At 40.6% G+C, this 14494-nt stretch overlaps 2 protein-coding genes and 1 non-coding gene across 4 annotated transcripts in view; 1 reads left to right on the forward strand and 2 right to left on the reverse strand.

Moving 5' to 3' along the window:
• Nucleotides 1-14494, reverse strand: part of LOC116931156 — a 97361-nt gene that overhangs the window by 30519 nt on the left and 52348 nt on the right. The window lies entirely within an intron of this gene.
• On the forward strand, nucleotides 3328-9288 carry LOC116931144 (ly6/PLAUR domain-containing protein 6). 2 transcript variants are annotated; one of them, XR_006651309.1, is made up of 6 exons: nucleotides 3328-3773; nucleotides 7302-7385; nucleotides 7466-7614; nucleotides 7788-7819; nucleotides 7896-8164; nucleotides 8226-9288. XR_006651309.1 is itself a non-coding variant. In XM_032938675.2 (5 exons), exons 1-5 carry the CDS (start codon nucleotides 3629-3631, stop codon nucleotides 8035-8037), a joined length of 552 nt encoding a protein of 183 aa, XP_032794566.2. In that variant the 5' UTR covers nucleotides 3328-3628; the 3' UTR covers nucleotides 8038-9288. The 2 variants fall into 2 exon arrangements, 1 of the variants encoding a protein (XP_032794566.2); XM_032938675.2 differs by having other exon boundaries at nucleotides 7896-9288.
• On the reverse strand, nucleotides 9882-12195 carry LOC116931111 (transmembrane 9 superfamily member 1). The gene is given in 7 exon segments (XM_032938623.2): nucleotides 9882-10449; nucleotides 10451-10599; nucleotides 10660-10765; nucleotides 10767-11083; nucleotides 11149-11746; nucleotides 11808-11897; nucleotides 12035-12195. Coding segments are annotated over 7 exon segments (1764 nt in total). The 5' UTR covers nucleotides 12134-12195; the 3' UTR covers nucleotides 9882-10044.

The raw sequence follows: 14494 nt of genomic DNA on the forward strand, positions 1-14494 counted from the left end.
TCGAGTACCAAAAAAATTGACAAAAGTCGTCACGTGTATAGTCTTTGGGTGGGGGTAACCTTTTACGAAGAGGTAAGTTAAGTAAGAAATAAGTTATAAAAAAAAAAAAAAAAACAAAACCAGTCGGGGAAGGGCGACGAAAAAAAAGATTCTTTCAAGGGATGAGTTGCAAGAAATTAATCCAATGCAAAAACATCCAAGGACAACGATATTTAGAGGAGGGAGGCGGGGGAAGGTAGGGGTAACCTTTTACGAGGTAAAAAAACAAATAAGTCATCAAGAAAGTTGGAAACTATTGGGGGAAGGGAGATTAAAAAAATTAGCATAAGATTCTTTCAAAGGATGAGTTGCGAGAAATGAACCCAATGCAAAAACATTAAAGGCCAACGATATTTCGAAAAGTTTGAGGAGGGAGGCGGGTGAAGGTAAAACTAAAAGTGAGAATAATATGCAAATAGCTTAGTATCCATCGAAAATCACCCACAAAAAGGGAATGGTAGTATAATCAACTAAAATTTAAAAAACGAAATAACACCTAAATAAATTTTCACATTTGTGTTTTCTTTCGCTGCCATATTACTTTTAAAAAAATCTAACGCCCTTATCTCCTCCTTCGATGTAAATGTTCCAACTTAATCCAATAATGTCATTAAAGTAACATTTAGATTATTAAAGAGTTAATAATCTTTTCCGCTTCGATTGCTAAACAAACGCGAATGCTTTCCAGCAATAGCCCATAGAAAACTAACAAACCGATAACTCATCAATCAAGCGCTTGAATGATGACGTAAGTGGGACTCTCGGAGCTCTTCAGCCATCGACTTAGCCGTACACAAAAATCGCAACTCTTTTTGTTAACGTTCAATCGATCCTGAGCCTGAAAAACTGCACGCCTATTCTTAATTACTACAACGACTTCAACAACCAATCTGGATTTTCATGAAATATACGTAACCGATTCCCTTCTGCGACATTGCCAATTAAACTTAGTGAAGCGCAACTGCAAATGTCACTGATGCAAAAACAAATATGAAACAACAAAAAATACTGCACTTTTAGAAGCAACAAAGCAAACAGATTTTTTAATAATAAATGATCACTTCAATGTTAGGTGAAGAAACCCGGTCCAGACCAAAGGCTGAACCTGCGCACGCACTGCAACAGAAAGAAGACTTGCATAGTGGGGAATCAATTGTGTCGTGTTGGTCCAGCAAGTTGAAATGAAACAGACTGCGTTGTGTATGAATGGCAAAGAAATCCTTTCATTATTTTCTAATCCGAATTGCGGAACCTTCTCTGAAAGTGCTGTCTTGTGTAGAAAATAAGAATATAAGACATCCGTTAGGCCTTCGTCAGCAATAATGAGTAAAAAGGACCCACACAAAAATAAAAAACTCGATCTGCAATTCTGTCTGCATTTTTTTGTTCCCCCCCAAAGATTGCTGACGTTGCACACACAGAAAAGTGTTGACGAGTTTTTAAGGCCGCAAGTCGTTTCCTTCCGGGATACGTGGCCAAATTCTGATGGATTATTTGATTCAACCCAATCCATCCGCAACATTTCCTCTCGACCCTTTTTCTCTATTTTTTCCTCGTGTCTAGTTCTGCCAGTTGGCGTACAGCAAAACATTTACTTCTTACCCTATTCAACTTTTATACGTCGCACACGGTGAAACCCTTGCCGTGTTTCCTTTTCATTTTTGTATAATTTTTTTTTTTTTCGGTGTTAGAGTTAGTCTGCCTAATAGGCTAATAAATGGCGTGAGCGTTAAGTGCCAAACAATCCGAAACCCGAAGAATGTAAACAAGAAAAACAAACAAACGATAGGCTTCTTAACATTCATTATTCATTACGAATATAAGGAGGGTGCATATATACATATAATGCTAATTTATTTGTATTCATGTATTCAAGACAATGACTAAATCCATTATTTCTTTCTCCGGCAATAAGGGAAAGAAGCTGATGTTTTCGTACATGTGTGCGTCGAAATGTCCGACTGGGATGAGCGTGACTAGTTGACGGGAGAAGTTTTTTTTTCGTTCGGGATCGCAGCAGCAATTTCTCATTAGTCGGAAGGGATGGCAACACATAGCGATGCCCTGGAATAAAGAAAAGCACGACGGGTATTTCGGAGGAGAACGTGAATGTTCGTGAAACAGAAACATTAAAACAGACTCACGAGCTGTTTGTGCTTTTAGCGGACAGTTTCAATTAGATTTTCGATATGCGCAACTCCGCCTTCCATTTCGATGGTTGCTGACGTGCTGCACTTTGTAATCCGGTGAAATGCAATCGTGCCGACGCGTAAATCGATACTAATTGAAGTTGATGGAATGCAACAACTGTCTCGTTTTCATTTCTGGGAAGACGGCCACTTTCGGGACGGTGGGGTCAAAACAGCTGCGCATCCATTAAGAGCTGGAACAGAGAGATGGTCCGGCACAGCAACCTGCGGGGAATCGTTAGGAGTGCCCGATTGCCGGGCCATTGATTTCAATTATATAAGAGCGGGCTATCGCTTAGAAAGTTTGAGATATCCAAAAACGATTGTTGATTTCATTCCAATTCCGTTTTGACTTTCTTTTGGCTCACGTTCTGCGTTTTTTCTCGGCCATGAAATCACACACGTCGTTCACGTCGGTGGTGGAAGGAATCTATACAATAAATACAATTCAAGTCAACGCAAGACGAAATTTGGCAACTAAACACAATCGACTGGGATCAGTTTTTGTCTACTAAATAACTTCCATTTTCCCAGTTAAGGCAAGTGTTGAACTAGAGTTTATTGTCAACGTCTTCGTCAACAGAAAAAATGTAAATAAATGGATCAAGTGAATCACCCTCACGCATAGACTGCACGATTTTTTTGTTTTTACAACCGAGGAAAATGAGATTACGTCGCCTTGAATGATTGGTGCTCATCTCCATTTCTCACGTAAAGGGCTTCTAGAATAAGAAAAGCTCTACATCGTCATATCCTTGTAACTCTAAGACGACCAAGAACTTGCGTGTTGGGTCCGAGAGTACACACCATTGAAAATAAAGAATACGAGTGTATTATATAGGCATATTTAAAAAAATGAGTTTTTTTTTTTAAATAAGAAACGGAGATTAGATTCGTTGGACTACAAGAGCGATGGGGGGGGGGCAACAAAAAGAAATTGTTATTTATTTTTCGATAAAAGATAGAATGGCGCGTTTGCGCGTGATGGTTTCAATGTTATACGTCTGGCCGCAAGAAAAAATCGGAAGGAGAAAAGATGGATGATGGAAGAAAAGAAACATTGGGGCTAATATCTGCAGTTCACGTCGGAGCGTCGCGCATGGAAACCGCACACCGACGTATATACAAAAACGAGGCAAGAAACACCATCCTGTAGTCAGTCGGTTAGTGAATGGCAACACAGTCACAACTGCTTTCCATCTCCTGGGAACTTTGCATCACTTTGCCATTGTTTGGTTTTTCGTTAATGTTACACCAACTGCAGTAACATTTCATTGGCGATGTGAATCAATTGAGGTCATCCGCGGATTAGGAGACACTGTACAAATTCTCCGTGTTCTTATTCCCCTCCGTTTGTTGGATTTAGAAGGATACTTGGCCGGAAGGGGGCTCAACACATCATGGAACACTGGACAATATCGTTGATAATGGTCTATACTTTGGCCACTTTTGCCACTACGTCTGGTGTTTATTCCCAGCAATCGATGCTGATGGAAGTGGATAATGCCGGACATCATCATTTCGACATCGAACCTTCTACGGACGGTGAGTAAATGCATCCATATAAAATCCTGACGGCTATACACTTACGTAATCGAAAGAGGAGGAAAATTATCCAAAGGGCATTAAACGATGTTACGAGTTCGTGATTATACGCTTGATCGAATCACGTTGGTAAGTGATGCAAGGTTTCGTTTGAAATCGTTTGAATAGTTATCAAAGAGCTTATGGATGTTGGTAATTGTCCAATGCGTAATGAAACAAAAAAAAGTGAAGGGAGTTCGTTAGCAAGGTCAAGAAGCTTTTAAAAATGATTTGAAATGTGTCTTCTCGGCATTTCCAGGTGAACAGTTGAAGTCTTGTCTTATATAGGTACCCATTTGCGAAATCAGTATACGAACATCCACTTGCTGGTTGCAGAAATACGACATTCAAAGAAGGAGAGTAAACGATGTGACGTGACAAGGATGTGGAACATCGCCCACGATTTAGAAATGGATATACGCGATAAAAATGTCTACGCCTAAGCAAATAGCACATAAAAATATTTGTGCGGATGAAAAAGGCCTATACGGAACACCTTATCAACTCGGCGGAGCGCATAGAACATTTGTAGCCAACGGCTGGAATTTAGAACGATAAATCAGCCATTAAGTATAGCACACAGGCGTTGGTGGGTTGCCTTCTAGATATGGTGGCCGTGAACGTGAACATTATGATTATTACCGTGCATTTTGAACGAATAAAAAACAAAACGTTCGGGACTGGACACCTACGATGTAGAACACCACATCAATCTTCTTATCGCGTGTGGTATATTACATATAGTCTTGTTTGTGTGTTATGTTTATAAACGGGCTACGTGAATGCAATATCGTGACAGCCAGTCAATCAGGCGAAGACTGATTAATCGGTTGATCGTGATTGATCAATTGGATCCACCCTCTGAACTAACACCGGTGGATGAACGTGACAGCCATTACTATAGTTTTAGCTGGCGTGTTAGAAAATGAGAATAAAAAAATAAGAGATGGGAACAATAATTTTGAAAGAGGAAAGTTGAGAATGAATTAAAAGAAGTAGAGAGAGGCCAGTTAAGAAAATACGCGTGTCAAAAATGATGAGAATATAAAGGTGAGTTGATGTCGATCGATAATAATGATGACGCCCTTTCTGTGAAACTCGGCACTCACCTCAATGAATTAGCTAATAAGACTACTCACAAAAACTTGAAAGAAAATCGGTGGTGATGGTCGACTCTGTGGATATCGTCTTACCAATCACCATTAGCCCAGGATTCTTCAAAAACAGCAGAGCAATCATTATCTGGCATCTTTTCGATCCGTTCAAAGAGGCCCATCCTTTTTTCCCGTTGATTTACCATACTGACAACAGCATCGCGTTCCAATCAAATAATCCAGTTTTATGTTTCTCGTTATAGTCTCTCAGTCTATATGGGTCAGATGTGGCACCAGAAAACGGAAGCCATCATCAAAGCTCTTTTATGAATTGGGAAAAAAACTTCCATATTTCTTTTTCAGTTTCAAGTGTAGATATGGCCGGGCACTGTATTAGCTCATCGATTTTTGTCATCTCTCGCTCTTTCACACTTGGACGACAACAGCGGCGTCTGATTGGCGAGGTCTACTTCCTTTTTCCCCTCTTCTTTTCTATTCTCTCTTTCTCTTTCTCCAAGTTTTTTTTTTTTTTTTCTTCTTCGTTCAGACCCTATCTAGAAGCTCCCATAAAAGCTTGCGTTCACCAGAGATGTACAACTTTGCAAACTTATTTCAAACTTATATAAAGGCGGTTGAACATAAGAATGATCTTGGAACATGTTGGTTATATTCACTGAAACGTGTACAATCTGCACCAAAGTTTCTGCAACTTTGGCAAAAGAAAATGCAGGCAATTATAATATGCAAGTCTCGTTGAGAACCTAATCTCTCCTGACTAAGTAGCTAAAAACAACGATAAAAAGTTAACTCTGCGAAATTCACAGTCGGTTATCATCGCAATCTCTTAACAACATAGAACACACACACAGGCATTTTCAAATGTTAAATGTCTTCTTATTTAAATAGTTTCCCCCCTCCAAGCGTGACATCTAGCTCTCGAACTCTATACGAGATGGATGATTTCATTCTCAAAAGCAGCGATTGAATGAAATGTAGTCTCTATACGTGTGTAGTTCTTTTAGATCAGTTGGACCCGGTGACGTATAGGTTAGTGGGTAGATCATCCTTGGCGAACCACTTAAGGGATACTCTTTCCTACTTTTTTTCTAGGATCAAAGTCAAGATGTTGATGGATTTACACGCAGCTCACTAGGAAATAGCCCCGTTAGCTTTTAGACTACTTTTGTCAGTCTAGAAACAATCGTTGCTAATGCGTACATCATCAAGAATTGGGATTTGTGTGTGTGTGTGTACTCACAATCGTGTACTTAAAGAGTGTACTCAGTGTGCTTATGGGTATATGGAGACAGAGAACCCGATGATCCGCACAGTTGGGCCCGTCAACACGATCAATAGAAGTCAACGCTCTTGCACAAACAGCTAGACGAGTCCTACCCTCGATGACGACTCTATCCGAAAGCCAGAGAAAGGGGCGTAACTGACCGGGGATCTGATGGTTCGTGATTCAGTCGCCTATAATCACGCTCGGGTGGATACCAAACGTATGTAAGGGGATGGTCCGATGAAAGAAAATTAATAGACTGTTTATAATCTCCGTGCATTGCTTGGTTGATAAATTTTCATATGGAATCTGATGTTGAATAATTTACTAACTGTTGTCATATACACAGTCAGCTTATAACAGGATTTAAGGCAGGACTATAAACGAAATGAACAGAGAAAGTTGGTGGTTTGTCAACGTCTAACTAGATTTGTTCTCGTTTCTCTTGAAATTTGAAGGCATTCGCAATAAAGAAAAAAGGTAAATAAATTCCAAAACGCAGTGGCCTTTTCGTCCATTGTCCAGCACGTCCAAAAGAAGACTGGCCCTGTAAATAAGGTTTCACCAAAGTGAGACAATCAACCGAGTTTCACACGAGAGAGGGGTAACATGAAATAGCGAAAGATGGGAACGCTTGAGAGCAGGCAGAAATAAAAGCAAGAGCAAGATCACGATAGCCAATCGATCAATCGAAAAAAAGAAAGTTTTTACGCCTTTCCATTCTTTCGCTGACATGTGGATAACGTCTGGGGCTCTTGTAAGCAACGATTGTTTTGGCCCAGCAGAAGAGATGGATCAACCATTTTGATGCTCCTCTAAGTACTATATCTCATACACTATACATAGAACTATGCTCTACGGAGTATAAGTACCGAAGGAGATCCGGGAGTGTTAAAAAAAGGCAACGGATACTGCGAAAACCTTTCGACACAAACCAACAAAACAACATTAGACATAGGTCAGCCAGTTTTTTGTTCAACTCTCTAAAAGCTTTTAGTGAGGAGATGAGGGCGATGTCAAATGTATATACGCAGCACATTTAATTCGGACTCAAATCGCACACGAACGGGTGTGAACGATGATTTCAATTTCATATTCGTTTATCGGTTGCAGGTATGATGGCCTGCTACTATTGCATTAACGTGTCCAGCAACGAGATATGCAACCGGTTCGCCATTGAAACTCCTTGTCCAGTGGGTATGTTGCGTATACACCGTTGAAGATCTTTAAAGTATTTTTAGCTTCTGATTGAAATTTGCAATTGTCAAATCATGCAGATGATTATTCCACCGATTTGACGATGTGTTACACGTTTCACGTGATGGACGAACGAGGGAAGACGCTCATCGTGACGAAACAGTGCGCCACAACGGAAACATGTTCGTCACAAGTCGGTTGTCGTCAGGATAACTCGACCAACCAGACGGTTCGTATTATAATCCAACTATTCCCGTGATTGCTATACATATACATGTGCATAAATTAAACGGCCGTATTGTTCGTGTAAACGACACTGTCGTTTCGTTTTAGACACTTCGGGAAACCCGAGCACGTTTAATTTCCTCTTCTTTTATCTTGTTTTATTTGGTTTTCGTTTAGGCATGCGTCAGTTGCTGCGACTTGAATTACTGGTATGTAAAACAACGCATTTGCATGTAAATAGTAGCACGTAATAAATTCGTATCGTCTCTTACGTTTCCAATGCAGCAACGAGAAAGTCGCTTTCAACGCCAGCGACGCTGTGTTTCTGCGCTCAAACGACCGGACGGCAGCATTTTCATCGGCGTCCAAATTTATCGGCGGTCGGTGGATTCTACAATCACTAACAGTGGCTCTTCTTCTCTTGTAATCGCCTTCCTGTCGTCTTTGAACTGATCGCCTCTTGGACAAAATCAGTATTTTTATGGGCTGTTGGGGACACTTTCCCAGTGTATTTCCCATCCACCAGAGCTAACGCAGGATTCAGATTCTGTAGTGTAAGAATTTAGAAAAGCTAAGAATCAATCGACACGGTAATGAATTCAAAAATCGTCGTAGATCTATAGGAAGGAAGACGCTGGTCTAACGAGGCTCTAAGGCAAGCGTCGTGCCTTACGTCGTTCGTGTTTTGCAATGACGTCAAGCTGTTGAGAACACAACGGGGAAAATAGAGCGATGGATTTCTGTTAGCATCACGTGATTCCAGTGGAAAAGAAAAAAAAATAACAACATGCAGGAGTTGAGAGCAAACTGTGGGCGGGGCATATTTTTCCTGGCCATTTTTCACTTGATGCCAGTTACACAACCAATTGAATTGATCTAAGATTTCGTTTACCACGCCCTTATTGTCCCCTTAAATTGCGTCGTGTAATTTTGGGCATGGTCCATTTTTCGCCAACTGATGGAACGCTGGTACTGCAAAAGCACTTTAGAATCCCTAACAATTGCTCTCCAAACAATTCTGCCAATCCGTCAAAATGATTTGTTCACATTTTATTATTTTACCTGAATGTTATTGTTAGTACTGTTTCATCACTGTGCGTGCACAGCACCTAAAAAACGGGATCCGCTTCAGCGTGAACGATCGATACGGACTCTATTTGCCATGGCAATAGAAAGAAGATGAATCTGCTGCATGAAGAGAGTTTCTCATGTATATAACATGTACAGTATAAACAGCAAGTGATGATGTAAAACAAACTCATCGTGATTGGTTTCCCCCTTTTTTGTTATTCCTTTTTTGATTTATTCTGAACCGGGTAGAGGATTCTTACATTTTCCTCGCTCTCTCCCCTGTCTATTTGTTCAACCGTGTGTACCATAAATGTAACACGCGAATTGTGATGGAGTCTCTCTTTTTATTGACAATATGTACATTACATACAGCCCACGTATATATACATAGCACTGAATTTGAAGGCGGAGACTATAATCGAATTGGTGCGATTCTCCTGGACTTGGAACTGATTGATGGTGTAAAAAGTATTGGATATCTGATACGTGATTCCCTTTTTTTTTGTCGGCGTTGACTATCCTGTTGTTTTTTGTGTTGTTGTTGCATTTATCTAATAAGACGGTCCATCATACAACGGCTCAAGTAATGTAATTGAGCTCATCTCTACTGATTATGTTGATGCAATTTATTTTTTGTGCTTATATTACAGACAGAAAAACAGCACACGCAGACATAATGTAGGAACGTTCTCCGCTAACGGATCGTTCGGCATAGCTGAGACGATAAAAAACTCCATAGAAAAAAAAGAGAAGTGAAGAGGGGGATAATGTGTAGACGTATAGATTGGTTCATCAATCAAACGACGTATCGATTCTCGGGGCCACCGATGCTGACCGTTTCTGTAGAATAATTAATTCCCACGTATATGGTGCCCGTCTTTGACCAACGGCCAGCGTGACGCTCAGCACTTTGGCCCTATGTAAGAGAAGCACAAACGATGGGAATCTCTACATCAAACTTATCCTGAGAACCAAAAAATGATAGCAAAGTAGTTACGTAAATCTTTCAGGCAAAAGTAATGACGGTGTGGACTGCTTGGAATCCCAGTGTCATTTGATATCCACCAAAAAGAGACGATTGGTTACTTCTCCAAAAAGTGGATACTTTCCCGTGACATCGAATCCAATGGGAAGGCAAAGTTGAACAATGAAAAGAACTGGATGGCTTGAAAAAGGTCTCAAAATGAATCCCGATAAAAGTTGGCAAACAAACAATTACTTTAATTAGCATCGGGATTGGATTCACCTACATAATAATGAACCGATATACTGAGGATAATTAACATGCATAGCAGCAGCACGAATGGGAAGGTACAAACTTCCACGTGCGTTTCGTAACAATTCAACTCGAAACAAATGAAACTCAGTCCATTTTAATACTACCATAAATATATCGCACAAATTTGAGCGACGCAAAGAAAGCCACCGTACCGAGTGCCAAGAAAAATGCGTAACAAGTGATAAAGATGGATGAAAAGAATTCGACAGTTTGAAAGAAGCCCGACATGTTGGAACGACGGAAATAATAAAACGAGGCGTACAAAAAGATGAAAACGCTGGTAGATCCTGCAGAAAAAATGGATCTCCACCACCATTCGTGATCTTCGATGGCCAGTTGGAAATACGTCAGTGCGATGGACACTGTCGCTGTTACGCAGAGGACGATTATGAACGTCAGACCCAGAATGCCGTAGAGAGTGTACGGCTCCCGACTCCACAGAGTGGCAAAGACGTAATACAATTCCACCGAGATGGCACTAAACGGCAAGGAATCCACCAACCAGGTAGTGCATCATCCAAGAGCGGTACCACGGCGTGTATGGTATCTCCCTTGGTATGTTTTTGGCACGGCAGGGTGCATCAAAATCACCTGCGGCATTCTTGCCAAAAATTCCGCCCAAAACAGTTAGTGGGTAACCTGGACAAAAGAAAACAATTCTTCAGTCATTTGAATAAAAGACATAAATGAACTGCGTACCGATAAAGAGCCAGACCATCATCATGAGGGCGACTGTGGTAAAGGGCAGTGCTTGGGTAGAATGGTACATCCAGGCCACTGTGTTTTGAATGCCCCAAAGGACGAAAAACTGGGACAGCGAAAAGGCACGACGTTAGGTGAACACACTGGACCCATCGGAATCCTTCGCCCATTTGTTTGAAAAGCCGACAGGCCACAAAGCCACTGACGACGGACGTTAGGGCATAGAGGAAGCAGGAAGCTACATTGACGGCCCCATGGCGATGTACGCTGAACTGACCGGCCAATGCCAGAACGATGATGATGGTTGCCATGCACAGCAACTGCGATCCTACTCCCAAGACAGCGCAAAACAGCATTTTTCGCTGCGGAAAGCGGAAGACGTCAGAGTGGATGATTTTCCAGCCGTACTCGTCTACATCACCTGCTTTATAAGGATAAATAAATTGCATTAGCTTCTATGTTGTTTACATAACGCAACGCAAATACCTGTAGGATCTTCGCTGTACCGAGCGAAATCTTTTTTTACGACGCGCATCAAGATGACAGCTACGAAGCTGATGAGTAAAAAAGCCAATATCATTGAATTCATGACGGAGAGCCAATGAATTTCCAAGGTGACTGGGAAGAATTTGCGAGCTTTAAAACGATCGAGCCTGTCTTCATATTTAACGCTGGTAGGGACCCATTTGACGCTGTATGTTTGAGGTATTTCCAAGTCGTCTTCAGGCGTCTCAGGCAACTCGACGCCATCGCTCACAGAGACATTGGCACTAATGATTTGCCGGTCGTTGTATTCAAAAACAAAATCATATTGTGTCCAGACCAGGACTTTGTGAGTGTGAGGGAAGAGGCGCCCCTCTTCCAAATGGCCCACGAAATTTCTTAGAGGCAAATCATCCACCACAAATTCAAAATAATACTGATCCTCAATGGCTTCAGAGAGCTTCTCCAATTCTTTTTTCTTCAGGTTCAAGGTGCAAAGTGTTTTCTTTTCAAGGTTCATTTTGAATTTCAACTTGTACAATGATTTTGCCATTCGGTCTCCATCCAGCACCTCTCCCAAAGACAAGCTGCGGTGCTCAATCTATGCAAAACCATTGGCAATTTGTGATCGTCGAAATAACAGTGCCTAATTTGGAAGTTACCTTTTCTGGAATACAGACAGGTAAACTGTAGTAATGGTAGGTTTCGTGGGGGTTGTTGTATGGGCCAACTTTGTTGACGTACAGTTTGACCTATGGCGACAAAGCAATTTGAATTAAAGGTGCGCTTGACGTCACAGACTACACGTACGCGAAGGTAGCCAAGTTTCGTCGTTTCAAACGTTAGTGGGCAATAACTGTCGTAGGTATTACATGTAAAATAGGATTACCTCATCGTTGTCATCGTATTTTTCGGCATCCACAGAATGTCTGCCCAATTCTAAAAATGGAAAGAGGAAAAATAGAATGAATACTGTCCACGTAGTCATTGTGTTTTGAAGGCAACGCCAGCAGACAGAAACTAAATCGGACGTATGGACTACTGTCCAACTTTTCCAGATGCTCCAGTTCTGTGAAATTGACAGGACCACTCGCTTTCGCTGAAATGCTGATAAAAATAACGATAACTGAAAATTCTAAGAATACAAAAAATATTCTCTAAAACTGTGGTAAGAATATCGTCAGAATACAAAACGTGTTGCTAGACGATGATAAAAAACTTAATTTCATAGACGTAAGAACGAGGATGACATGCAGTTAATGGCCATCCATAAAAAACGAAAGTCAATGATCGAAACTAGCCGAGCGCATCGGCAGATGAATACGCATAGACCATAAAAAAAAATACTTTCATTACTCGTGATTTTTTTGTATTCCCATTCAATGAAAGACGGCCACTATCATTACAATCTGACTCGTCATTCATCCAAACCGTTTTTTTTCTTATCCACTGTTGCTAGAAAAAATACAATTTCCCACTGTACAATACGGCGGCTGCAGTGCCGGAAAACAATCGTAGACGCGTGCCATATCCAAGGATGAAAAGAAATCCTTGGTGTATTTTTCGAGCGCAAAAAAATAACAATAAAAGAATGACCCTGTCCCCTATAATAGGTATAATATAATCTCAGCATCACGCAGCAATCGTCAATGTGTTTCTTTTATTTGATTCTTTCTTTGATCGACCCCTTGATGAATAGTAAAGCGTCAATGAACGAAATTATTCACGCGCATCTAATGTTGAAAATGGATCTTTTCATTTTATGTTTTGTACATAGAGGGCTACGATACGGGGCATTGTGAAATCGGAATTTTAACAGATCTTGTAAAACCCACTCGATAAAAATAGAGTTTTACTTGGCATTTGACAGTGACGGGACACGGACCTCCAACTGAGATTTTCGAGTTAGGGGGTATACAATCATTGCCCGTTTGTGTTTACTGTGTTCCAGCATCCACGCAGCGTCTAAAGTTCTGACGTAGTACGTTACGAACTTTTACCTAAAAAAATATCCATCCATCATATCACGAAAGGAAAATGTACACATCGTAAGCTCCCTGTGGCCTTTGCGGGTTCAGCGACACAATAAGTCCATTTCTTAACTATAATTGGATTTGATCGGTTCTTTTTTACGTTTTAATACGGGACAATAGAAATACAACAACCTCGTGATTGCTGACTCGTGTCAAACGAGTTAGCATTTTGTTTTTTTTCCAAACCCCTTTCAGTCTCATCGATCATTGATTTGATTCTCTTCCGAAAGATTCAGACAAAGAGTTTGAACAAAAGAATGAAAAAAGAAATTCAACCGTCCGAAGACAAAAAATTTTTTACGGCACGCGATTTTTTTGAACGACTGACATCCCCTCCTATTGTGTGTACAGTACACATAACACAACACTAGTGAATTAAAGTCATCAATAACTTTTTTTTATATACATATCTTAAAATCTATTTCGTATTTCACATGCCGTCCCCCTCTTGTTGCACTTACATAACTTGTGATCCCTCGTCGGTTGTACACTTTGTTTCTATTGTTGTTTTTGTCTAAAGGCAGATGGCATTACGTAAAACCACACAGCGTTATATCATTGCCTCTATCTTTCGCTGTACACAAAAATCTTGTGATTGTTATTTTTATGAAGACTATAACAATAGAGATAGACCCTCACACTGTTTAGATGTCGACACACGATCCCGATTTCCCGGTCAATCGCCTCCCTTTATTTTTTCTTCTTTTCTTTCCTACACGCCATTGACTATCAACAAATAAAAACTACTGATGCTCTTTATCTAGTTGTTACAATTGCGTTGGTAGAAAGAAGAGCGATATTTTGAGAGCCACTTGTCTCTTTCGTCAGTGATCGCAATCTGATTGCGTAAAAATATGGTCACATACAGTTTGATGTTGAATTATTATATAAGAGATTTGTCGTTGCAAGGGAAAAACGAATGAACTTGCTCTCATGGGCGACTGACCGCCACTCTTTGACACTTGACGGCCGGACACTTGTTTTCTCCCCCTCTCTCTCTCTCTATGATCAACTCCCTTAGATCTATCAAACTCAAAATGTCCAGTCTGTTTTTGTATTCGGTTCGATGACGATTGTTATACACCTTCTATAAAATGTGCTGTACTCTCTTATAAGCACACTAGCGTCGGATATTGCACTCTCAACCCTCGCCCTTTCTTCCGTGTAGAACCCAATAATATACAGCCCCATTTCGAAAATTGTCATCTGTCGTCTATGATATGTCGAGAGAGACAAGCGGCAGTTGTTTCCATTCTGGCTCTAAGTAAAAAGGCTGTATACAGCACTCAGAATTTAACACACAGAAATTGTTCCTT

This window comes from Daphnia magna, linkage group LG9, assembly GCF_020631705.1.
Source record: "Daphnia magna isolate NIES linkage group LG9, ASM2063170v1.1, whole genome shotgun sequence".
NCBI lineage: Eukaryota > Metazoa > Arthropoda > Branchiopoda > Diplostraca > Daphniidae > Daphnia > Daphnia magna.

What these genes read in the sequence shown, in the direction of transcription:
- LOC116931144 (XM_032938675.2), top strand. Translation starts at nt 3,629, where the DNA reads ATGGAACACTGGACAATATCGTTGATAATGGTCTATACTTTGGCCACT. An exon ending in ATAACTCGACCAACCAGACG is followed by an intron (nt 7,615 to 7,787) that starts GTTCGTATTATA and finishes GTTTTCGTTTAG; the next exon opens with GCATGCGTCAGTTGCTGCGA. An exon ending in TGCTGCGACTTGAATTACTG is followed by an intron (nt 7,820 to 7,895) that starts GTATGTAAAACA and finishes TTTCCAATGCAG; the next exon opens with CAACGAGAAAGTCGCTTTCA.